General features: G+C 39.2%; 1 protein-coding gene and 1 pseudogene across 1 annotated transcript in view; both read left to right on the top strand.

The window, feature by feature from the left end:
* LOC149161756 (putative beta-D-xylosidase 7) overlaps positions 1–5,302 on the top strand; it is an 88,857-nt gene extending 83,555 nt beyond the window's left edge. The window contains exon 4 of the mRNA XM_089435563.1: positions 4,989–5,302. Within this exon, the coding sequence (XP_089291689.1) occupies positions 4,989–5,150 (162 nt within the window). The 3' untranslated portion in view covers positions 5,151–5,302. The remainder of the gene's footprint in view (positions 1–4,988) is intronic.
* A 621-nt stretch (positions 5,303–5,923) lies between these two features.
* On the top strand, positions 5,924–20,687 carry LOC149161755 (putative beta-D-xylosidase 7; annotated as a pseudogene).
* The last annotated feature ends 5,194 nt before the right edge of the window (positions 20,688–25,881 follow it).

Genomic DNA, 25,881 nt, shown 5'->3' with positions numbered 1-25,881 from the left:
GTGCAGACGAGGGGACCAGTCCCTTAGTATCCGGGGAATACAGGGACAATCGCGATGGAATTGGTCTCCTCTACATATGACACATGGTGATTTAGGCCCGGTCTGTGTTGTGTGTGGGCTTTTGTTAGATGTCTTTTGCTTGCCCCCAGTCGCCTTAGGCTCCTTCTTCTTCTTTTCTTTCTTCTTCTTTTCCTTCTTCTCCGTGGGAGCTTGGCTTTTTCCAGCTTTACCTTTTGAAGATGAAGGATCGGAGGAAGGGTTAGAGGAAGTAGAAGGCTGGTGGGATGCTCTAGACTCATCTAACTGTTGACTCGACTGCTCAGGAACCATGGTGTTCTGAACTACACTAGTTGAGAATAGCCAAACAGGCAGGCCAATTGTCAGTCCTGGAAGCGACAATGTGGCCATGTGGGGCGCACCAACTTCTCCCCAAGAGGAGAATGGACTAGGACTTCCATCATGTGGAGTTCCTTGGTTGGGGCATTCCATGTTCTCAACTTAAAGATCAACGCGGGAATAGGAGGTGATTATGTTCTGTTTAAAATAAATTTTATAACGACGCTTAGACACAACTTTCTTTTTCACTTTTTAAGAGTCGAGAAAAAGCTAAAGATGACTCTAGTCTCCTTCGATATTTTAACGAGCCCGAAGTGACAAATGCTCGGATGGACTTTTTCAGTTATAGAGTTTGAAAAAGGCCAAAAGAAACTGCTCTGGAGTTCTAGGCAGAGGGTGTGCCAAACCTTTCACAAAACCACAGAATACGTTTTACGGTACGAGTGGTCGATCTTCGTGAATGCTGTGTTCACTGCATTGCGATCAGTAGGGCGGCCGACACGGTTTCCTATGGATAAAGGCTTTGATCCTATAGGGGTCTCCCAATATATACGCTACGGTACGTGGGAGCACAAGTCCGTATTGATACTTATCGCTTCACCGTGGAGGAATCACCCAACCACTCAACGCTAAGATATCACTTTTAACGACGCCGGAACACGTCTCTAGCTTAGACCTCTAGATGTTTGCGTTATGTTTCAATGCGTTGTTATGTAAATTCAATTTATTTTAAGGTTGATCTTGTTTAGCAGTTTGCCTTTATGGATCACCACGAGATGTATAGAAACACTCCTGAATGCAATCTAAGATGATAAGAAAGCTTTTCAATCTTTCAACTTTGAAAACCTTAACTACTGAGGGAGAAGGAAGATAACACCTTTTCACACAGATCATAGAGCACACACTAATGCACTTTCCTAAATCAACATGCAAACTGTCATAATGTACATGCACAATGCAAGTATTTCTTTTCTCTTTCTTAATGTTGATGAAATACAAAAAAAAAGCTGTTGTATAACTTTGAATTCAATTTCAAGCGACAGCAAACAAGTTTGTCCAAAAATCGAAAAACACCTTACGATTCACTTGTTTCGACACTTAGAAATATATAAATTCAAACCATATAACGAAAGCGACAAACTCAATCAGCTATGAACAGTAAATAAACTAACTCTTAAGATCAGAACGACACTTAATCACAGGTCTAGATCTAAGAGGTCAATGCAAGACTGGTTCACTTTCGTTATGGGAAACTGTAAATGACACAAGAAATACAAAAGAACAAATACAATTTCTTTATACAACTTTGGCGGAATAATGACAAAGGAAGATGGTTTCAGATAGGCCTACTGACTGGCAGCAAACAGCAAAAACAAGAGTGAAAACAAATCAAGACACAGCAGGAAACCCCAAGAACTCAAGCCAAGACTGGTCCAGCGCAGGTGTAACACTGCCTGTTTGACCTTCAGCGCAGGTAGCCCCTTCGGGAACTGCGCTGAAATGCAGACTGCCTTTGTACAGTCTGCAATGAAGAACGAGACTTTCGTCCGTCTTGGTTTCCGGGTCACAGATTGCTAAAAAATTCACAGTTTTTGCTCAAATCAGAAGCTATCAGTCAAGGACACACTAAGGGATGTAAAGGAGGATGAAAAGCTATCACTAAGAGCTTATTAGAGTCCTTGTGGATCAGCTCTTCAAATCATAAACTTGCTCAGAAACTGAGCCAGAGTAGCTGCCCTCTACTTTGTGTTTGATAGATTCAAACACAGTTCGATTCGATACTCTCCTTGTTTATTAAATGAATAGCAAGAAACACAACAAACTAACAAGATACGGTCCCCAGCGGAGTCTCCATTTTGTTGGGGGAAAAGTATCTAATGCAGAATGCCTCTATCCCACTCTGAAGGTGATAGTACTCCAGCAACAACTGAATGCAAAGCTATTCAAAGTTTCTTCTTTATGAGATGAGAGAGGGAAGAAAAGGATGATCTACTAACCGTTATCTTGTGCTAATAGTCGATCCAGTCTTCACTCCTTGCCGCTTGCTCCTAGCTCCTTGTCCTTTCACCGGCCCAGCTACACACAGATCCTGTAAAAGCACAAGAAAAGGAAACTACAAGAAGCATACATCCATAATCGATTATAGGATTAGCATAAATCAAATATACAAGCATCTATTCATCATAAAGACACATGCATATAGAAGAACCTCAAATACTTTATTGATAATAGAAGTAAAGTTCTGAGAGAGTTACAACCACAATGGGCCCAATCCAGCAACACCTCCCAGCTGAAAGAAATCTCCTCTTCACCTCCTTCAAGCAAACACCCAATAGCTCTAATCACAAACCAACAGCACTTCCTTACTTGCACAAAAATTCCAGCCTCCTTAGACCTCATGAGAGAGCTCTATATATAGGTTTTTGGAGAAAGGATGAGTCATCTTGAGACTGGCCTGAAGCTGACTTGTGTCCTCTCCTACTTTAGCTAATCTTCAGTTCTTGAGTCCACTTGGAGAATCTTGCTTCCACTTGGAGATCAAGACCCTCTTACTCATCACTAGGCGAATTCCTTGACCTAAGTGTCAGTTTGGAAGCTTCCTGGGTAGTTGACACCTTGCAAAATGACTGTGCCACTTGGTCGATTTCGCCCAGCGCAGGTAGCCTTCATTAGTTTTGACCTTCAGCGCAGGTACAAGGAGGAGCAGTTGACATTCAGCGCAGATGCTCAGTGGAGCAACTGACATGATCCAGAAATAACCTGTTTTTGAGTGTTTTCAGGTGGAGAACTGATTTTCAGTGCTGTGGTTTGCAGACCTCGTTCCTCTAAGGGTAAGAACAACATGTTTAGGGACTTTGGATCCCTCAGATTATTGACATTTCATGCTCCATGCTGTTAGGCACAAAAATGTCTATAACAGAGCCCCGATGTGGAGTAGCAGGAACTGATTGATTGGGTAGAGACAGATGCGGATGGAGTGGCAGAGAGATCGACAGTGTAGGGAATCCCAGGACAGCGCATAGCATGTAGGCTGCAGCAATGCAAGAGGCACAAGTGTTTTGCATAGTGCTAGGTGGCACAGAGAGGTGTGCAATGGTCCGAGATGCATGAAGATGTTGCAGTAGCGCAGATGTCAGAGAGGGAGCACTTGTCAGCAGTAGGTAGAGCTTCAGCATCAAAGTATGTTCTTAGCCCAACAGAGTGGTCAGTTGGGAGTGTTTTTGTTCCAAGTGTTGTTGGAGCAAAGTGGACCGGGCAGATGTGTTGCATGCATAACATTCCAGAGTTACAGGATTGGGTTTGAGAGGAAGCCTTTCTTGTGGAGAGGTAGTGTTGAAAAGTGTGCAACAAGAAATGCTTGTTGAGAATGCAACAAGATGATGGAGCTTAGTGGAAAGGAGTCGCCTTCACTAAGTGGGCCCGCAGGAAAATTATGGTGCAAAATCTATTTTTGGATCACAGCAGGAGTGATCAAAGTCTATTTTTAGACTGCTAGTCAAAAATAGAAAAGTCAAATATTATTGTCTCATAATAATATTTAGACTATAAACTTTATCTTATCCTCTTGGAGCACTTCAGTTTGATCTACAGATGTGGCACATGCAGCTGTCAGAAGGAAATACGCTTTCTTTGTGAGTCAGTTGAGCTATTGCATGCAGGACATCAGTTGGAACTCATGTGGTTGAGTTTTGTGGAGTTGGATGAGCAGTTAATAGAGTTGTGTTCAGTTTGACTTAGTTGAACTAGTTGTATTTAGTCTAACTGATCAATAGACTAAGTGATGAGTTGTGTGAATTAGTTATTAATTAATTCACTAATTATTAACTCATAACAACTGAAGAATACATCAGTTAACTCAGTGCATGTACAGTTTAGTGGAGACAGGTGTTAGAGGTTGATATTTCTATCAGTTGTGCATGAGATTATGCACATGCATGGGATTGAGTTATGCCAATGATCTCTGCGTAGTGTGGGCCAATAACAAGTGAAATATAGCTTGTACTCACGTGATTTACAGTGTGGGTGATTTTCACAAGGTAAATAGGAGTTTGGATCAACCATTCTTATTCATTCTCAGCAGGTATTGTGCAGTGGAGGCAAGCAAGCAGCGGAGGATATTTGGAGATCAGATCTGAGCTGTATTGTGTGTAACAGGTGGAGATAGTACTGAGTACTTGTGAGGAGTATTTTACTATGTTTTTTACATGTTCTCAATCAATATAATATATAGATAGTTGGGGTTTTTAGTGAGATGCTTTCCCCGAGAAAATATTGTGTTGATATGTGTGATTGATGCTTCTATGTGCGCATGTTATTGTTTCTGCTTCTGTAAATTGATGATCAACCTATAGGAGGTAATGTAGTATGAATTTTTTCTGCAATAGTGTATAATCGGGATAATCTCTGTTGAATAAGTGTCATATTATTCAAAATTTCTACAAAATACAGATTGCAAGCTACAATTTTTAGCTTTACCCAATGTTGAAAATCTCCCCAAATACTTGCTTCTCTATATGCAACCAGGTTTAATGGTAAAGTTCCATTATGCATATCTGGGTTCACACAAATTGCTAAGGTTAGCAACTGGAAGTTGGATTTGAATGGGTTTGTGATAATTCAAGAGAGTTTTTTAATTTAATGTCTTTGAGCAGGTGAGCAAACAAGCCTTGTTGGATACATATCAACCGTCGTTCAAGAGCTGTGTGGAGCAAGGGCCTGCCAGTGTTATCATGTGCTCTTTCAACAACCTTAATGGAGTCCCAATGTGTGGTGATTCCAACCTTCTCACCATCACTCCGAGACTACCCATATAAACGTTGAAGCATACAAATTCATATAAACTAACATACTTGTTTCTATTCTAAAAGTAGGCAAATACATACAAGTTATTTAATAGACACCCATCTTATATTCTGAAAGCAAGCAAATACATACAAGTTATTTTAATAGACACCCATCTTATATTCTGAAAGCAGGCAAATACATACAAGTTAGTTTAATAAACACCCATCTTATATTATGAAAGCATCAGGACAGATATATCTTAACTCAGGAGTTAGATTTCATATACACTTGGAGATTCTGAAGTTAGAGGTTGAATATTGTCAATCCCAATCTACGACCACTTTGTTTTAAAGAGCTGTTTGTGTAACTCAAGGTATGCACCCTTGAGCTTCACAACCTCCAACAATATACATAAAATTACAGAAAATAGGTAAGTGCATATACATCAGGATAGACCCATTTTAACTCAGGTTTGATATACACTTTGAGGTTGTGAAGCTAAAGCTTGCATATATACAACCCCATGGGCCACACTGATTTAATAAGCTTTTTCTGTCAACTCAAGATACGCATCTTCGAGCTTCCAAACCTCATGCTGCATATCACACTTGGGTCTATGTCGTGGCTATATTTCAATACACCCAATAAACATTTAAAACAATGCACCTTTATAAGACCAAAATGCAATCGTAAAGAACCTATCTCTAGTTGCAATCATCCATCAATTTTATTTTAGAAAGTCTTGTCTTCAGTTGATTTGTTTTCTCTATACTAGGAGTACCATGCGGTTATTGATAAGACGATGACTGCTTCTGCTTCTGATAGTAGTATTACCACATGTTTTTTGTCAGGAATGGATGTCGACTGTGGAAGTTATTTGCGAAAATACACAATGTTAGCAATAACAAAAGGAAAAGTGAATGAATCAGATATCGACAAAGCCCTTCGCAATTTGTTCTCTGTGCGCATGTGTCTTGGGCTTTTTGATGGTGATCTCAACCATCAACTGGAGGGAAAACTTAAAATGCAGGTTGTGTGCGCTACTGAACATCAAATATTGGCATTGCAAGCTACAAGACATGGTATTGTGCTTCTCAAGAACAACATAAAACATATGCCCTTGTCGAAAATGCAGACCAAGTAATTGGTTGTCATTGGGCCTAATGCCAACAATGCAACTACTCTCTTAGGAAACTACTATGGTCAGTCTTCCTAGACAAAAAATCGTTCATAAATACCTGTTTCATTCTGCAATCTACACGTGAATCATTCATAAATAGCTATTTCATTCTGCAATCTACACACATGTGACCATATGTATAGGTAGTGAAAAGTACTTATCCTCTCTCCTACTGCTTGTGAATGTCCAGGTCTTCCATGTCACACCATAACACCGCTTCAAGGCCTGCAGAGATATGTTAGGGACACTTTGTATTACTCCGGGTGTGAGGACCTAGCATGCATTTCTAACAATTTGTTCGGTGAAGTTGTAGAGATTGCAAAGAAAGTGGATGAAGTGGTTGTAGTTGTTGGCTTAGACCAAACCCAAGAAAAGGAGGAACAAGACTGAATAAAATTGACTCTACCAGGCCAACAAGAGAAATTAGTGTATCAAGTTTTCCGTGCTGCCAAAAGACATGTGGTGCTTTTCATCGTCTTTGACACGCCAGTAGATGTGTTGTTCGTAGTAAATTATCTTCAAATATCTAGCATTATTTTGGCATGCTACCCTAGTTAGGCACTTGCAGAGATTAGTTTTTGTTAATTTTAGGTATGTTCTATGCTTAGAGAAATTTATTTCAATTTTCACAGTTTTCTCAATATCTTTTCTAGATTAGCAATCACATTAGCATAATAGTAAATTGCAGATAAAACATAAACATAAATCGCAGAAGACAAGCCAAGACAAGAGGACACAAGATGTGGTGCTAGCTAGGGACAAACCCCAATGTGGGGAAACTCTTGATCAATTATTCTTATATGTTCTTCAATAGTTCAACAAAGAGAGAGAGAGAGAGAGAGAGAGAGAGAGAGAGAGATAGTACATATACAATAAAAGTCAACACTTTGACTTATCTAAATAAGAGAATAGATCATCTCTAAGAAGATGATACATGAGGTAGCTGAACTTAGTTGAAGACATGCTGCTTCAACTGATTCTCCAAGGTGACTACAATGCCTCGTTGCACCTATCATTGTGCTACTCCTCATCATCATGCTGCACTTCACTGTGCTTCACCCATCATCACTATGCTGCATCTCATCATTCTTCACCAATCATGACTGTAATTGTCACTGTGGTCAATGTATACTACAAAGTATCATCACGTTGCACCATTTTCATTAGGCTGCTCTTCATCATGAGCTCCCATCACTGGGCTGCACCTTCTACTGCACTACACTGCTGTCTCTAACACTATGCTGCATCTAACTGTTGCATCTAGATATGTAGCTACATCCATAGGTTGCATCTAAACTTGTAGCATAAACCATGTTGTATCCAACCATAATGCTGCATCTCCTAGAATATTGTCCACCTCCTACTGAGGGACACTACTTCTGTCATGCTACCACACAACCTTAACTACTGGCTATGGCCTATGGCCTAGCCCAATAGTAAGGTAAGCTATGACCCCATAGTCTATCATCAACATGTGGCCCATTGTAATACAAATTTTTGATAACAACTTCTTGTGACAATATATAGAATCTCCTCATAAAACATCTGAAGAGACCTCTCCTATCAAACTGATCCAAACCCAACACAAGTCACTAAGGGAGAAGAATACATACTTATGTACTTCTATTCATGGGAAGTGTTTTGGTCACTGGTTAGGGCTCCCACTGTAACCTACAACAACCCAACAATCATGCCCAAAACACACCTTAAATTATGTGACCTCATCTCCTCTTCAAGTTAAGTGACCTCACTGTTTGAGGAGGCACCTACAACTCCTTGTATAGGTATGTTTGATCCTCAAAATAGTACCTATAGGGCTGTGGCCTAACCACAACAAGACATTCCCTTACTTAGCCTGTTTAAGGAGGAATCCCTGTGTTTTGTAGCCCAGAACAATCCCTTACTATTGCAGCCCTCCAACATGGTACTTCGGTCCTCCTTCCAGCACTCGGTCACCTAAAGTTGGCCTCCAAACATCCTTTCAAACCCTCACTGTCCTGTCTTCCTTAACTGTGTCTACGACATGTTCCTTGACTGCGGCTAGGGACAACATATGAGTCTTCCATAGACAGCCTATAGAAGGCTTCTCCTTGCAGCGTAGATAAACCCTCCTTGATTGCGGCTAGGGACATCATATGAGTCTTCCTTAGACAACCTATAGAAGGATTCTCCTTGCAGCGTAGATAAACCCTCCTTGATTGTGGCTAGGTGTCTTCTTCCTCTGTTGATATATGACCCCTTTAGGACAACATTAAGGTCTCTCCTCCATTACTGCATTGAGAGATAGGGCATCTCCTAGGATTGCATTTAGGGCATCCGCCTCTTACACTTCTCTTCCACTAAAACCCAAAAAAAGTGGAGAGAAATCAAGATTGAAGTGTGTGTGTAAATGACTCTCAAGTCACCTCATTTTCTACTAAAACGTTGAGCACATGTGGGGGTTATTTGGTTGCTGGCCGACCTTGACGAATTGTCCCATAACACAAATAAATTCATATCTCCATGAATACTTATCAGAATGGGATGATATTTAGATCAATCCTACACCTCTCGATGAGAGGGATCTAAGAAAAATACCAACTACCATAAATAAGATGACCCACATGGATTTTGGCCCTAGTTTCCAATTTTAACACTCCCTCTCAACTAGGGAGAACTCCATTCGCTGATCTGTCTACCAGACTGTACTATCTCTACCATCAGTGCCCTACACTGTTCTACTCTGCTGAACCATGAAGAAGAAGAATTGATATAGAATGTCTCATACCATTCTCTACTAACCCAAAGTTAGTCCCATATGAAGAGAGTGTGTCATACCACTCTTACTGATCTCAGATCAGTTCCAAAAGAGAGTGAGTTATGTAACTCTTACTAAACTGAAGTTAGTTTCATTGATCCTAGATCAATATCACAAGAGAGTGTCTCAAACCACTCATACTGATCCTAGATCAGTTCCAAGAGAGAGTGAGTTATATCATTCTTACTGACCCAAAGTCAGTTCCAATTGATCCGAGATCAATGTAGGTCATCCTAGCATAGGGAGTATGGTAGATACAACGATGCGTCCATCGATAGTACTATTATGGTCCCTAACCCTATTTCCCTACTCATTGGCCAAATGTGAGGTACTTCCCATGAGTCCCAGACTGCATGGGTAGGATGCCTCGACAGGAGAACAACTCATCTAGTCCATAGGTCACCACGGGGTATCACAGGGGAAGGATGAACCATTTACCCTGCAAACAACACACCATTAGGGGAGGGTGAGTCGCCCTATGATCGCTTGTTTCTCCAAGAAGTACCCATAGCCCCCTAGATCTCCCAGAGCTCGATGCATGCATCATCTAGGACCCTCATAAGAGGGTCTCTCAACGACCCAAGTCGTTCTGGAAAGTCACAAATTTGACCTTTCCCTGGGGCTTTGATAGAATGTCTCTGACTTGCACATCAGTCCCAATGTGATGGAGCCTTCTTTCTCATCGATGTACCATGTCCCAGATAAAGTGGTACCTGATGTCTATATGCTTGGAGCGATCATAACACACGAGACTCCTCAACAGTCGAATCCCCCTCTGGTTGTCACAGAAGATCACTGTGGTATCATCATGTGTTAAACAACTCACTAAAGATATTCATCAACCAAGAACCTTCACATGAGGTCATACTTGTAGCTATGTATTCGGTATCAGCAGTGCTCAAAGAAACCATCTTCTGCTTCCTGCTCATCCAGAATATCGAAGCAGAACTCAAAGAGAACCAACACTCAGAAGTTCTCTTGTGATCCTCCACACTGCCTACCCAGTCAGCATTCAAATAATCATGCAACTTCATATTTTCGACAGTGTATCTCAATCCATGAGAGATTGTGCCTCGAAGATATCTAAGAAGATTCTTGGCACCAATCTAGAGAGGCTCAACCATATATGAGCCAAACATGCTAACTGCAAAACATATATCCGGACAAAATTTCACCAAGAACATCAATGCTAATGCGTTTATGAAACTCAGAGGCATTTCCCAAATCTGGTTCGATATTACTACCACATAACTTCTAAAAGTTAAGCTCCATCGAGGTAGCACAGGCTTGCAGTTCACCATTCCAAATTTGGAATCCAACTCCCTCTTACTTTTGCAAATGAGAGGGTCCGCACCTGTCAGAAAGAGGTCATCCTCAGAAGGTGCCAATATGAGAGGTCTATCATCCACAACCTTCAAGCAATGGTTTGTATCGACTTCACTCCTAGTGAATGTCAGCTTCATCAGATAGCTATCAATCCTCTCATATTAAGCTCGAGGTGTTTTGCTTCAAGCCATAGAGGGATTTCTTCCACCTGCATACATGAGATTCCCGATCATGAATCTCAAATTCCTCGAGTTGTTCCAAACTTGTGGACCTGCTACATGAGTGGAATGGTATCCTTGTAAGATTTTCCTTTAGTACATCTCGGACATGTACCTTTATGATCTTCTTGAATTCAGGCATCCCAGTCACCATCTGACTCACATCAGGTGGGGCCCCATAATAAGAAAACCTTTGGTGCTATAGATGAGATGTGTCAACTGACATGGTCCCCAATGGATCATCCTGCAACTTGATAGAAATTGCCAATACTGAACCCATGAGTAAAAGCATCTTTGAAAATTCTATTTTCAAACACATACCTTTCCATCGATGAACGCTACCCTGAAACCTTTGACTTCCATTGCCCACTAGGTTCTTCTTGCGATCAGGTACATAAAAGAGATTCTTGTAAATGTGTTATCACTGAAATTTTGTTGCCAAAATTGCTCAGACTAGCTTAAGGATAAAGTGTTTCTGCAACGCATATATCCTTTTAGCAGTTTCGCAGCGCAACATGTTTAGGCGATTTCGTAGCGCATGATTCATAATTTTGCACTGGCTGCGCTACGAAATTGGGGATTTGCTGATCTGAGACATCTTCGCTGGCGGGCTCGATCTTAGCTTCTTCTTCTTGATGTTTTTGTTGATTTTGTGATGGTTGCTTTAGTTCTTGCCCCCGTTGTAAAGATATACTCTCTTCTTCATGATATACTATCTCCCGAGGCACAGTTAACATTGTGCAGCTATTTCCAGGCTGCTGCTAGCAAGAGATCGAAAAGACACATGGCAGAGATAGGTGAGTTTGTGACAAATAGAAATGAAGGTGTTTTAATGGATGCATTAACTGTTTTCAACAGCGTATTTGAAAATGAAGGCATTGTGCATGAGTATTGGTAATGAACTGCGCAATGATATTGAGATCCACAATCAACATATACTCCCAAGCTCTCTAGATCTTCCAAATATTTGTGCTTCCATATACAGTGTGGGTTTTTGCAATTGACTACAGACACACAATTTCTCGGCTGTCAGCGGAGGATATGTTACCTTGGGGGCGTTGTTGAGTATATTTTACCATCAGTTTCTGTCTTGTTTGGAAAAGCTCAGAGACTAGAAGAATTTTCTATGCAACTACCAGAGATAATAATCACCACTGTGGACGGGAAGAGATGAATTATCAGTCCAGTTTAGGTAATTTTTATTATAAGCCCCTCATCCACGGCATGTAGCAAAATTATTTAATAGGTGTAAAGATTCGTGTAACCAAAGGCAAAACTTAAATTAGTGCTTTAATGGAATCCATCGAAGGACAGGGGACATCAAACAGGCTCGTATTGATGGCCATAGAATCATTCTAATTCATGCTCAGCGCCCTCCAAATCCCTTTCTCGCAGCTCGAAGACCTGGTTTCATGGTGCCAGCAGATGTATTGAATAAATTCAAAAACGATGTCAAGAAGTCTAGAAAGAAGATTTTGGCGGAAGCCACAGAAGTATGCAAAGTCAAAGTTTTAACTGTGGAGACGGAGGCCAACACTGGAGATACCAGGGAAGTCATATGCAACGCGGCATTTCTTGTTGCATGCCCACCTTCAGGCCTTTCTCCGCTTGTGACAGATCTTGTTATTGCAACAACGGATTTTTAGAGAGATCTAGATAACTGGAACATCTGTCCTGTAAAAGGAGGGGTTAATGACAGGAGTTGTTTCACTTATACATAATCCTGTGGATTCAGGGCAAACGGCTTGCTTGATTCCTGTAAGCTCGATAAGGTCCGTTGGACAGGTGTCACAACACAGCATTTAACAACACCATTTGTCGAGAAGGTGTATGAACACATTAAAGAGACTTTAATGCGAATATGCAATCATTGTTTGCCGCTGGCCCGAGTATAAGACTGCAATATCTGAAGATAAAGAAGGATGGCGCAATTCCTACGAAAGATACTGTCAATTCAGGGTTTCTTGATCTGAACACTCCAAACAATCTTTGTTTGGCACTAATTTTTCAAATGATCTTCATGACCAAATGTCGATGACAGAGAGCAAAAGTTGCTGCCGCAGAGACAAGGAGGCAAATGGCAGAGCTCGAAATAGACAAATTTCCTCAGTTAAGGTGGACTGTATTAGTTTGATGTTTTCTTCTACAAACGTTGTAACCGTGCTGGTTACATGCTCTAGCTATTGGCTTAGAGAATGAGGATTGTCATATAATTTCTGGTGCTCACTTAAAAGCCACGATTCCAGAAAATAGCATTAGCAGAAGATGTAAACGCTGTTCCGCTTCATCCTTCTTCGACACCCACTTGTCTCCTTTCTATAGAATAGAACAGCTTAGCTTGGCCATTATTTCTTTTTCAGAAGACAATCCAGCTCCAAGTATGGTGGTAGAGAAGGTTTGATAGATACTGCTGTGAAGACATTACGAATGAGGTTTTGGTTGATGGTTGGTTTCACACAGGTGACATTGGGAAGCTCGAAATCTATCAGGTGTTTTGTCACCTTACCAATTTAACCGAAGAGTCCTAGGCCTTGATGATATTTCATTAAAGATAACTCATTGTGGAGTTTGTTACGCCGATGTTGTATGGACCCGGAATGAACATGGTGATTCAAAGTATCCATTGGTGCCAGGGCATGAAATTGTTGGAATTGTGAAAGATACCGGCATCAATGTAGTCCATTTTAAGGTTGGCGATCATGTTGGAGTGGGTACATATGTCAACTCTTGTAAGCGGTGTGAATATTGTAATGAAAGAATGGAAGTCAATTGTGCAAAAGGGTCTATTTTCACCTTTAATGGTATCGATGTAGATGGCACAGTGACGAAAGGAAGATATTCTAGTCACATTGTTGTTCACCAAAGGTACTGCTTTAAGATACCAGACAATCTACCACTGGCTTCAGCTGCACCTTTGCTCTGTGCAGGAATTACTGTTTGCAGCCCTATGATTCGTCATCACATGAATCATGCAGGCAAGTCTCTTGGAGTAATTGCTAGGAGGTATTGGTCATATAGCAGTAAAATTTGGAAAGGCTTTTGGATTGAATGTAACAATTTTGAGCACATCTGCATCAAAGAAGGATGAAGCATTGAGCATTCTTGGAGTAGATAAATTTTTATTGTCATCTGATAAACAGCAGACAGAGGCCATTAATTTGGAGCGCCTAAGAATAGACATTGAAGATTTGAAATTGGAAGCTGTGGAATCTTTGAAGGACTTTTACTATGCTGCAGTAGGGTAACATCCAATATTCCACCATCAGACTCAGAGATCAGTATGCTCGAAGGTAGCAGTTGCAAATTATGGTATCATGGCTTATATTTCGCAATCCATCAAAAGGGTATCTTACAAAAGGTTTTATAAATAGCTATTTGTGTGTAGATATGTCTCATGAATTTAGGGCCTTGATAACCGCAGAAGACCAATCTCTTGCATTATTGCAACAAGGTGAAATTGTTTGGAGCAAATTCAAGACACAACACTCATTCCAATACTGAAGTTATCTCAGCTCTCAGGTTCCTCAAAAATAGTTCAGATAACTGATTATGCCCCTAGTGGTATTGAGCTGACAAGATCTTGATGCTGATTGCTTTCATTTCCAGATCATATATATCTCTTATCAAATAAGAGAAGTAGATGAGGACCAGAGACCATTTAAAATACAGTAGAATTTATTATGCATATTACAAGACTGTGTTTTTGAAATTACACAGCAGTTTCGTAGCGCGCTACGAAACTGCTGTAGGTGGTGATTTTAAACGCAGAGCTGCATACGAAAAGTTTTGGTTGGCACACCTGTCTACCAAGGAAGCCTCCAGCATATCAGGAGCATGGTGTTACCCTATTCTCTTGGGTTATTAAAGAATTAAAGTATCCACTGCTGTATACTCGGTGATGGGGGACCAGAACCGAAAATTTAGGGATATTTTCAGCCAATACAGAACAGATCAAAGCCTTCGGTATTCAAAGCTAGCATGGGACATTAATTGCCCATCTTATGCCATCTCATGCCATCTCAGCTGAATGAAGAGAAAGCCAGGTGTCAAAGCTGCAAGGAGGAATAAATTTATGAAGAAGATAGAGTTAGAATTGTAGTTGGTTTAGGACTCTTAAACACTACAGTTAGTTCCTTATTATATTTATGAGTTTGTTAAAAGCAGATAGGTGTCATTAGTGGCAGTCATCGAGCTCCCCTCATGCTGGAGGAGGAAGCTCCAAGTAGTTAAAGTCATATTTCTATATATAGCTAAATCACTTATGTAACAAGGGTTGGATGTTTTGATAAAGAAGAAGACTATTTTGGTTTATGTATAGCAGAGCTCAGTAATACAAATAACTGTTATTTCTTCTCAGGATTCACAATAGATCTTATTGTTCAAATGTGTGATGATTATTCTCTTTAGTGTTCTTTTACAGTCTTGTTATTGCATAATCACTCAGAACTCATGTTTCATGCTCTAACTTCCTGTATGCTTGGCAAACTGTGTTTCATATAGGATATGTTTGAACATTAGATGTAAAGTGCCCTGATTTCTATGAAAGGATAGTGCCATTGTTTACTGAGATTTTAGTGACTCCATAAGCCCAATGGGAACTAATTTGATATTTGTCCAGCCAACATATTTTCTTCATGTGTCTTATAAGAGTTAGCCATCTTTCCTTGTCATTAGTCAATATTCATAGTCTGTGAGAGAGCCCTCTCTGACTAAGGAGTCTAAGCCTTAGTCTAAAGCCTGGTTTGAAACAGTTACACAGAGTCTTGCTGATTGGCAGCCTTCAGTGTGTGATTTTGTGATAACAAAATGAATGGAGTTAACCTCATTCAATTGAGGGGTAACATTCCCTACACCCTTTCCGGGATAGGTGGCATTGACTCCAAGTATAATCCCACAATTATTTCCATCTCTACCAAATTAGAGAGAGAACCCTTCTATCCGATGAAGTTCCTTGAAGCACTACAATCAATAAGCCAGATTCCCAAAGAGTCTGAAGGAGAGGTCTGATATAAGATAACGCTTCTTTATCTTATCAGAAACAACATTTGATTCTTTATACTTGGGTTTCCTTGCTTTCTTTGAAGAGTCGACTATTTCCTTGATGACCTGCATTCCTTCAATCATTGAATATGTCCCTTGAATGATTGTTATCATCATCAAGTGATGTGTCCCTACCATTCAGACACTCCTTTGCATAATGGTCAAACTTATTGCAAGCAGGGCATCTGCCTTTCCTTCCACCCTTAGATCCAGAATTCCTATTGAAGTGATCTTTAGGTAAGCCATCAGATGCTTCCGCGGTGCCAGTCAAATAATATTCTCTGCTTCGACTTCACCCTTTATGAATTTGAAGAGGGATGAGGAACCCATTGAGCCTTTTGTCCTTTCCTAACCATCTTCAGTGCTTGCTCTTTCACTCTTGCTTGGGCTTTGTCTTCACATCACCTCTGATACCATGTTGATTTTAGGTATGTTCTATCCTTATATCAATTTATTTCAATTTTCACAGTTAGCTCAATATGTTTTCCAAATTAGCAATCACATTAGCATAATAGTAAATTGCAGATAGAACATAAACATAAATCACAAAATACAAGACAATACAAGAGGACACAAGATGTGGTGCTAGCCAGGGACAAACCCCAATGTGGGGAAACCCTTGATCAATTCTTATTATATGTTCTTCAATAGTTCAACAAAGAGAGAGAGAGAGAGATAGTACATATACAACAGAAGTCAACACTTTTACTTATCTAAATAAGAGCATATATCATCTCTAAGAAGATGATACATGAGGTAGATGAACTCAGTTGAAGACATGTTGCTTCAACTGACTCTTTAAGGTGACTCCATCGCCTTGCTGCACCTATCATTGTGTTGCTCCTCATCCTCATGCTTCACTTCACTATGCTGCACCCATCATCACTATGCTTCATCTCATCATGATTCACCAATCATGACAGTACCCATCACTGTGCTCAATGTATACTGCAAAGTATCATCACGTTGCACCACTGTCATTAGGCCACTCTTCATCACAAGCTACCATCACCAGGCTGCATATTATGCTTCACTACACTACTATCTCTAACACTATGCTTCATCCAACTGTTGCATCTAGATATGTAGCTGCATCCATAGGTTGTATCTAAACTTGTAGCATCAACCATGTTGTATCCAATCGTAATGCTGCATCTCCTAGAATATTGTCCACCTCCTGCTGAGGGACACTACTTTTGTCATGCTACAACACAACCTTAGTTGCTGGCTATGCCCTCTGGCCTAGCCCAGTAGCAAGGTAAGCTATGATCCCACAGTCTGTCATCAACATGTGGCCCACTGTAATACAAACTGTTGATAAGAGCTTCTTGTGACAGTATATAGAATCTCCTCATAAAAAATCTAAAGAGACCTCTCCTATCAAACTGATCCAAAACCCAACACAAGTCACTAAGGGAGAAGAATACATACTTATGTACTTCTATTCATGGGAAATGTTTTGGTCACTGGTTAGGGCTCCCACTGTAACCTACAACAACCCAAAAATTATGCCCAAAACACACCTCAAATTATGTAGCCTCCTCTCCTCTTCAAGTTAACTGACCTCGCTGTTTGAGGAGGCACCTACAACTACTTGTATAGGTATGTTTGAACCTAAAAACAATACTTACAGGTCTGCGACATAATCACAACAAGATAGTCCCTTACTTGGCATGTTTCAGGAGGAATCCCTGCATTTTCTAGCCCAAAACAATCCCTTACTATTGCGGCCCTCCAACATGGTACTTCAACCCTCCTTCCAGCGCTTGGTCACTTGAAGTTGGCCTCCATACGTCCCTTCAAACCCTCTCTGGCCTGTATTCCTTAACTATGTCTAGGGATGTTAGTAACCCTCCTTGACACGGCTAGGGACAACATATGATTCTTCCTTAACCAGACTATAGAAGGCTTCTCCTTACAGGGTAGATAAACCCTCCTTGACTGCGGCGAGGTGTCTTCTTCCTTTGCTGTTATATGACCCTTTCAGGATAGCATTAAGGTCTCTCCTCCATAACTGCGTTGAGAGCTAGGGCATCTCCTAGGATTGCGTTTAGGGCATCCTCCACTTAGACTTCTCTTCCACTAAAACCCAAAACAAGTGGAGAGAAATCAAGAGTGAAGTGTGTGTGTAAATGACTCTCGAGTCACCTCCTTTTATACTAAAACGTTGAGTACATGTGGGGGTTATTTGGTTGCTAGACGACCTTGACGAATTATCCCATAACACAAATAAATTCATATCTCCATGAATACTTATCGGAATCGGATCAATACTACACCTCTTGATGAGAGGGATCCAAGAAAAATATTAGTTGCCATAAATAAGATGACCCACAGGGAGTTTGGCCCTAGTTTCCAATTTTAACATTTTTGGTGACTACAATCCAGGTGTTTTATCATCCCATCCATTTATTGTTTTTTCAAAACATACTATTGGCATTTTATACTTCAAGGATATTTCTTTCCCCATCATTCACATGGTTTGATTATTATTTTCTGTTATATCTTTGGTTTGATAAGTGAAATTTGTTATGAGAGACATCATCATACATAAACAGAGAAGGCCATGGTAGCAATGAAAGCATTTGTTTTTCATTTCTATCATAAAGGTAGCTCTCCGAAGGGTCTCTAAGTTCTTAAATTCAATCCCCCCCATTTGTTGCAGTTTTAATTAGAGTGGTTTGCTTATTTTTGTGCTAAGGGATGCTATTTTTACAAAACAATGCTACACATACTCACAGGATCCTGCCAGTGGAAATTAGGGTTCTCTTAAAAATAGGGGAAACATATTATTTTTGTAAACCCATCTATTCACACACAATATTCCAATTTTCTAAATAGTAGCCATCCCCTTTACCACAAGAAATCTAGGTTTTCCATAAAATTTGATGAGACTATAACCTTCTGTTAAATTGTCTAAATTTCTTGGCAAGAAGAGTCGATAAACTTTAAAAACATAGATTTAGGCCCTCATGGGCTTTGTTACAGTAGCCATTATACTATTTTTTCCTATGGTCTTATTGGACAACTTATTTTTTCTGAAATTTAAGCAAAAAGAGAACCAAAATGCTAGTGACATCCTGCCATGGTTAACAATTGCAATAAAAAATTATGATCCAATATCCTACAATTGGCATCAAAGAAGAGTAAAGTAACAAAAAATTCTAACCCAATATCCTACAATTGGTATTTCAATTTGCTTGATCATGGATTGCTTCTTCTTGTGCTTGGTGCTCTTCTTCAATAGGACCAAGGCCTGACCGTATCTTCCAACAAAAAGACTAAGCTATTGGTTCCATTTGACCTCCACATTGGCGATGGCTGCACTGTTTCTGAAGATGCCATTCAGAGTGATTATGAGTTGTTCCTTAATTTTGGAAAACATCATTCCGGAATCCATCAAATCTTTTGGGAGTTAACCAACGATTCTGTTGTGGCCTTTTGGCCATCCAGAGATTGATGCTAGAATTGGAAGGCTCTCGAAGGCTAGAATTTCATCCCTTCTCTCCTTGTCCTTGATCAACCTTTCTCCTTGTGGATTTCCCCTTTTAATTTCTCCAGTTATAACTCGGCTTGGAATGTCTCTAAGGTAGGTCGTTTCATGTAGGATTTTCGTTCTTGACATGTTGTTTTCTGCTATTTAGTAGTGCTTATCCAATTTTGTTTTAAAATTCTAGTGTGATTTATTTTACTTAGTTTACATGGAATGTAAATGATTATATTTCGTTTATAGGGAATTTTAGTGATTTTTTTGCTTAGTTTATATGCAATGCTAGTGATTTTTTTAATGACTTTAAGAATTGTTTAGTTCATGTAAGTAGCAATTATTGACTATATTAGAATTTGTTTGGTTTCCTTCTGAATACAATATATGGAGAAGGTGGACTACTCAAACATTTAAAGCGATTAATTCGATATTAATTCTAAATTCAGAGTCAAATGCATCTTTTACAACAAAATTATGAGTTGTTGCAACAATTGAAAGAAGTTTATACTAGGATCTTTTAGTGTTATTGCAACAATCTGTAAGAAAATATCTAGAAAAATTGTTTGAATAATAACTATTTTCTATATCTCTAATGTCCTTGAAATCCAGGGACACCTCATGACTGGACATCTCCTTGTTGGCATGTTGATTTTTTTAATCAATTTATTTTGTGTATTTCTTTTTAGTTCCAAAGCCGAGTAAAGAAAAAATTGGTGTAAAATGAAATATACTACCAATGGTAATATGGAACAAAGCATCAGAATTCTCTTGTCCCTTTGGCACTGGCCTATATTTTTGTTGTTATCTTTTTGTGAATTTGGGATTTGTATACTGTCACTTTCTTTTGATGAAAGGAAAAACATATTGCAGAAAAATTGAAGTACTTGGATGAGATGTGTATGTTTGTACTGTTTAGGTGGGAGATTTCCTGTGACATGGTACCCTCAAGACTTCGTGAAGATACCAATGATAGACATGAACATGCATCCAAATCATCATACAGGATATCCAGGCCGTACATACAGAATTTACACAGGGAAGAAAGTGTTTGGCTTCGGTCAGGGACTGAGTTACTCAACATACTCATATGAGTTCTCTTCCATAACCATCAAGAATATTTATCTAGATGTGACAATGGAGCATGTTGAAGCCCTTGGTGACATAGTAAAATATCATGTTAGAGTGGAGAACACCCCTTGCAGTAAGTTAAAATTCAGATCCTCCATACTTGTGTGGAACCATGATAATATGGATGGGAGGCATGTAGTGTTTTTGTATTCCAAGTCCCCTGCAACCCACAAACGAGCCCCACAAAAGCAGCTAATTGGATTTCATAGTGTTCATGTCCTAGGGAAATAGAAAGCCAAAATTACATTTGTGGTTAAACCTTATGATCACTTCAGTACTGTTGAAGAGAATGGGCAAATACTTTTGGCCATTGGTTCCCATTCCCTAATTGTTGGTGATACCCAGTATCTAGTTTCACTTGTTACCAAACATTTCAACATAAATCCATAGTACTACCACCTATAATGATAATCTGGTTGGCTTAAGGAAAATAATCGCATTGCCTTCCATCTCTGGGAAGTAAAATGGCTTCATGAAAATATTTGCATTGTCTTGTGGGAAGTAAAATAATAGTGGCGTTTATGGTTTTGAGTAGGCTGGATCCTTGTGTAATATTGAGACATCTGCAGGCTGTGTAACTGCCATTTTTGTACAATGTGATCCACTGTTGGGACTTGTGCACCCTTCCCATAAATGTTATAAATAGGTAACCGACAATCCTTGACCACACTAATTGACATTCCCTCCAGTCTGTACGTGCCTAATATTCAAAGAAAGGCATTGAATCTGGTAGTCTTTCCATGATCTCATTCTTGAACATATAAAATTGGTAAACAACTGATACCCAATGCTTGTTTATTTCATCAAACTTATTGATGAAGTGTCCTATATTATCATCATCACTATTCTCCTTAGCTAGTATTCATTCCATAAGCATATCTCAGTTACTTTTTTTTCCATGATTTTTTTTTTTTTTTTTTTTTTAATTTATTTATTTATTTATTTATTTTTTTTTATGAAAAGGTTTGAAGGATCTAGGCTGAACCACACCCCAAATTTATATGGGCAATGAGTAGAGTATACTAGAGAGAGCACTTATTTCAAGAGGAAATCAAAATAGACATTGTCATAGCCTTTTGGCCAAAATAGGTGCTGAACCTGTCTACAAACTGCCCTAGAAGATACCTTTTACAGTCTTCCATAAGGATTTATCTGGGAATTTCATTCAGATCATCAAAAACGTATCTTGGAATCTTGGACATACAGGTCCCTAAGTATCATGGTTGTCTTATTCAAGAACTAAACAAGAATTTTATCATCTTTTTGAAAAATTAAAAAAGGATTTTTCTAATTCTGAGACAAGAGTTCCTTCTCTAAACTGTTGCTCTATCAGGACTCCCTCCTGCAAAAACAAAGCATCTTTTGAGAGTTGGTTTTCCTTTGTATCACTCCCTGTAAATGTTGGTAAACAAAATTACTTGAAAATTTATTTTTATCTATAAAACTCTGATCATGACTATATTTAGTACCAGATTTGTTATCATCTTATGTCCATTGGCCCAATCAATCAACAATTTTGGATCCCCCAGAATTTGCACTGTTCCATCACCTCTTTATACAACTACTCTCAGTAATAGCCACAATGCATACAACTCAGTTCTGTGGTCAGTCCCTTGCCCAACTCCAAATTTTATAGAAAAATAATGAGTTATTTAAAAACAAAAGACATCCAGAGCCACACTTACCTGGGGGTTTCTTGACATGCACCATCAAAGTAACCCCAGACTATAGAATGATCTATGTTGGATCTTTCAGAACTCTCTGAGCTTTTGGAGATTTTGGCTTCCAACATCCCCCATAGCCAATTCTTATTTAATGAGCCACCAATCTTGGATGAGGTTCTTTACCTTGAAATAATGCATTGTTTCTAGCTAACCACAATCCCCAACAAAACAAAGCATGGCAAATATCTATGAATGGAAATATGTTTATCAAGATGCCAATGCTCAAAACAACTCACTAAAGAGTCTTTGTCCCACTTGTTCTTGCCATTTGTTATTTGCAAAATTTCTTTCCACACCAGCTTTGAGAAAGGACAAACAAGTGATTCATTGATTCACTTTCTGCCTTATATAAAACATACCATCTGGTCCATTCCAATTTTTTCCCCTATTGTCCCATGTAATAATTTTGTTTTCCAATGCTAAATAAAGAAATTTTCTTGTTTTAAGTGGATTTTCAAGTTTCCAAACTGCCTTCCACCACTTTGGTCTTCAAGCATTCTTGCCTCATTTCCAAATTTTAATGTGTAAAACAAATGATTTATTTTCTGACCACTTAAGCCCATCTTCCTGATCTGACAGAGTTATGGTGTTGTGATTTAGACTGTTGACAAACTGATTCCATTCAACAACCTTTTCCCCTATATGTGCAGCTCCTCTTCTGTCTTCCACCTTTGAAACCATCCTTCTGCCAAATTTGAAGCTATATCCCTAATCTTAAATACCCTTAAGTCATGAAGATCTGATAGCAAAGGGTTTGACAACCTGAAATCACCATTGCACCCTTTCCATGGATCCTGCCCAACTCTTACTTTATTTCCTTTGCCTATTTTTCATGCAATCCATCTTTCATCTTAAGGGAAATATTTAACTAATGTTTTGCAAACAATTAATGCTTTATAACATATTTTTTGTGTACCCTTATTCATTCTTCAGTGGACCCTTCCTTCGTGTATATCCACTTCATGACTTTGCCTCCCAGTCCTTCATTAGAGAACAACCTCCAAAGGCTCTTTGCTACCAAGGCTTGGCTAAAAACATATATTTCTTGAGACCCCATCCCTCTTTGTTCTTTTAAGTTAGCTATCTTTGACCACTTCATCAGGGGAGTGCCTTCAGTTTCCTTCTTTTCAGTCCACTGAAAGCTAAAACATCTTTTCTTGATCTTGTCTAGATGAGAATAAAAGATTGGTTCAGCAGAAAGAATGGTGTAATTTCAATGATAACTTAGCCATATGCATAGGTCAGAGAAGCTCAGGTCAGACAGATCTCGAGAAGTGAAGTTGTTGATGATGTTGCTTCTGAAACAAATCCAAATCAACAAAGAAGAAAAGACAAACAATGGGTATATTATGCATTATTTGTTGTAACTGATGAGAAGAAGATCACATGGAGGGTGAAGATGAAGTTGTTACATGATATGGTGCTTCCTTAGAGAAGCAAACACAAAATTATGTTGTGTTGTATAGGAAAGATATGGAGGAAATGAGTTTAGTGAACAAGCCAAGTCCTATGTGCATGGTAGAAAGGATAAATTTTCAGCTAACAATGGCTCTTATATGGCTAGTGAGTCAGTGGTAAGACAAAGGGATGGTGATGTGATGTGTACTTCATCAACTTTGTTGGATACAATGCAGTTCCAATTGTTGTTTGAAGAGATTATTTTGGAGTGTATTGAAAACATCTAACTTGTCTAAAGGTTTGATTTTTTCAGTGTTTGAACAAACATGTAACATGACCATTATGGTAGCGCTATTTATAACAGTCATAATTAGAAATTATACTTTGTAATTAGAACTTGGACCTAATAAAGGCTTCTTGAGAAGCAAGGTCATCACCATCAAATAGTGCTAAACCAGCAGAACTTGACTTTGTTATAGAGTCAATATTTTCATCAAATACTTCATCATGGGTTTGATCTAGCGTGCCTCCTTGACCAACTTCAAAGCTCCCTTCTTGATCTGGAATATCAATGCAGTCATATTTAGATATTTGTTCCTTGCCCTCTTCTGGGAAAGCATGCACATCATCATAGTTTGGAAGAACCTCAAGGTTCTCTTTCAAATTTGGCATACTGTTATCTTCAAGATGGGCCAAAACTTCTGAAAATGCATCATCTTCTTTAGTGGCAGCTTCATCATCTTCTAAAAGGCCTTGAAAACCTTCCTCTTGCAAGGTTGTTAATAGGTCTTCATAAGTGTCTTCAAAACTCTGAAATATTAGACCCCAACGGTTGATAAATTCTGGAATGAAAACCTTGAGAGAGAATATGTTGGCATTATGATGCATGTGTTGTAATTGATGGCAACCCACTCATAGAAGAACATCTCACTTATTTATAACTAGATGAATCTTCAAAAGAGATATCAGATGTGACTGAATGCATGGGATGTAGGACAGCTCAAAGGAATCAGATGATAGTTCTAAGTGTGACAAGTTAGCTTTGCCATCAAGTCCAAAGGGGGAGATTGTTGGCATTATGAGACAAGTGTTGTCCTTGATGGCAAATCACACAGATGACAGATCATAGTACAACAAGTCAGCAACAAGGATTTGATGATCAGACTACAAGAATGAAGAGAAAATATATATACGCGGGTTCATCGTGACAGAGACGCGTATACACGCGGGATCATCGATCAAAAGGCACGTATGCATATACACGCACTTTCATGCCAGAGAAGGCGCGTACATTGGGTTTTGGTCCATGGTAGTTAGTCCTTGGTATTTGAACCTATGGTTTTGGACCATAGTATCTCGTCAGATGTGTTGATCCCAAGTATTGGGTCCATGGTATTGGTTTGTTATGGTTTTGGACCATGGTATTGAGCAAGGCCTAAGACTATAAAAGGAGAAGAAGATCATTAGGCAAGTGCATCAAAAAGTCTTGAATATCTAATGAAGTATGACATCCAGTATGCAGGTTATGGGTTGATGATCCATTGCTTGATCTGAGCTAAGGAGGGATCTCACCGGGTGATGGAGAACAAGATCTAAGGATAGATCGGGATCAAATGGTTTGAAATGAACTATCTCTATATGGTTGATTATGTTTATTCTAGATCTGTATACTGACACATGTAATGATCTGAACTGGGTATAACTTAAGTTTGAAATCGCTGCAAGTCATGATTGAATATTTATAGATATGTACGTGGGTTGGCTTTGGTGAAAGCGCGTATGTACACGGGTTTGGTTCATTGTAGTAGCGTATACATTTTGAGCTATGATGTTTGAAGTTACAGGTGATTCTGGTTGTTGATGAGTTCTGATGACTGTTTACTGGTGTCAGTATTCTGCATATTCAGATTGGTTGATTATGTTTAGCTTCAGTATTGATGGATGAGATCTATAATGGATCAGGATCAGAATGACTTATCCTTATGTGATCTGATGAACTAGATCTGGTTGCTAACACACGTATTACCTTTGTATATGCAATAAGTCAGGAAGTGCAGCGAAGTTATGAATAAGTAATTAATGACATATACGCTGGTTCACCTTGTTGAAGTTGCGTATACATGCTGGTTCAACACTTCCAAGTAGTGTATGCACTCTGATGCATGATTCTGATGATACAGTTAGTTCTGAATATTTTTGTAGAGTTCAATGTTCTACTTTGTGTTCTGGTGACTGTGTTGTTGACAGGGTTTCGGTGTTTCAGTGATTCAGAAATTGATGATGCTAGTATTGATTGTTTTATGCTTCAATGATATTTATGGGTCCAGTATGAAAATTTGATGAAACGTGGCCTTCAGATTATAGTGTTGTGCTTCAGGAGTATCCTGTCTGAAAATGTATGAAATGTGGTCCCTGGAGGATGAAAGGAGATTGTAGGCCGGCGCCTACGTACTAGTACATCA

This window comes from Pinus tabuliformis, chromosome 5_2, assembly GCF_031772625.1.
Source record: "Pinus tabuliformis cultivar Carrire ecotype Pingquan chromosome 5_2, CPIR1, whole genome shotgun sequence".
NCBI lineage: Eukaryota > Viridiplantae > Streptophyta > Pinopsida > Pinales > Pinaceae > Pinus > Pinus tabuliformis.
Note: the sequence above shows the minus strand (reverse complement) of the source record. Positions and strands in the feature narration are given on the sequence as shown.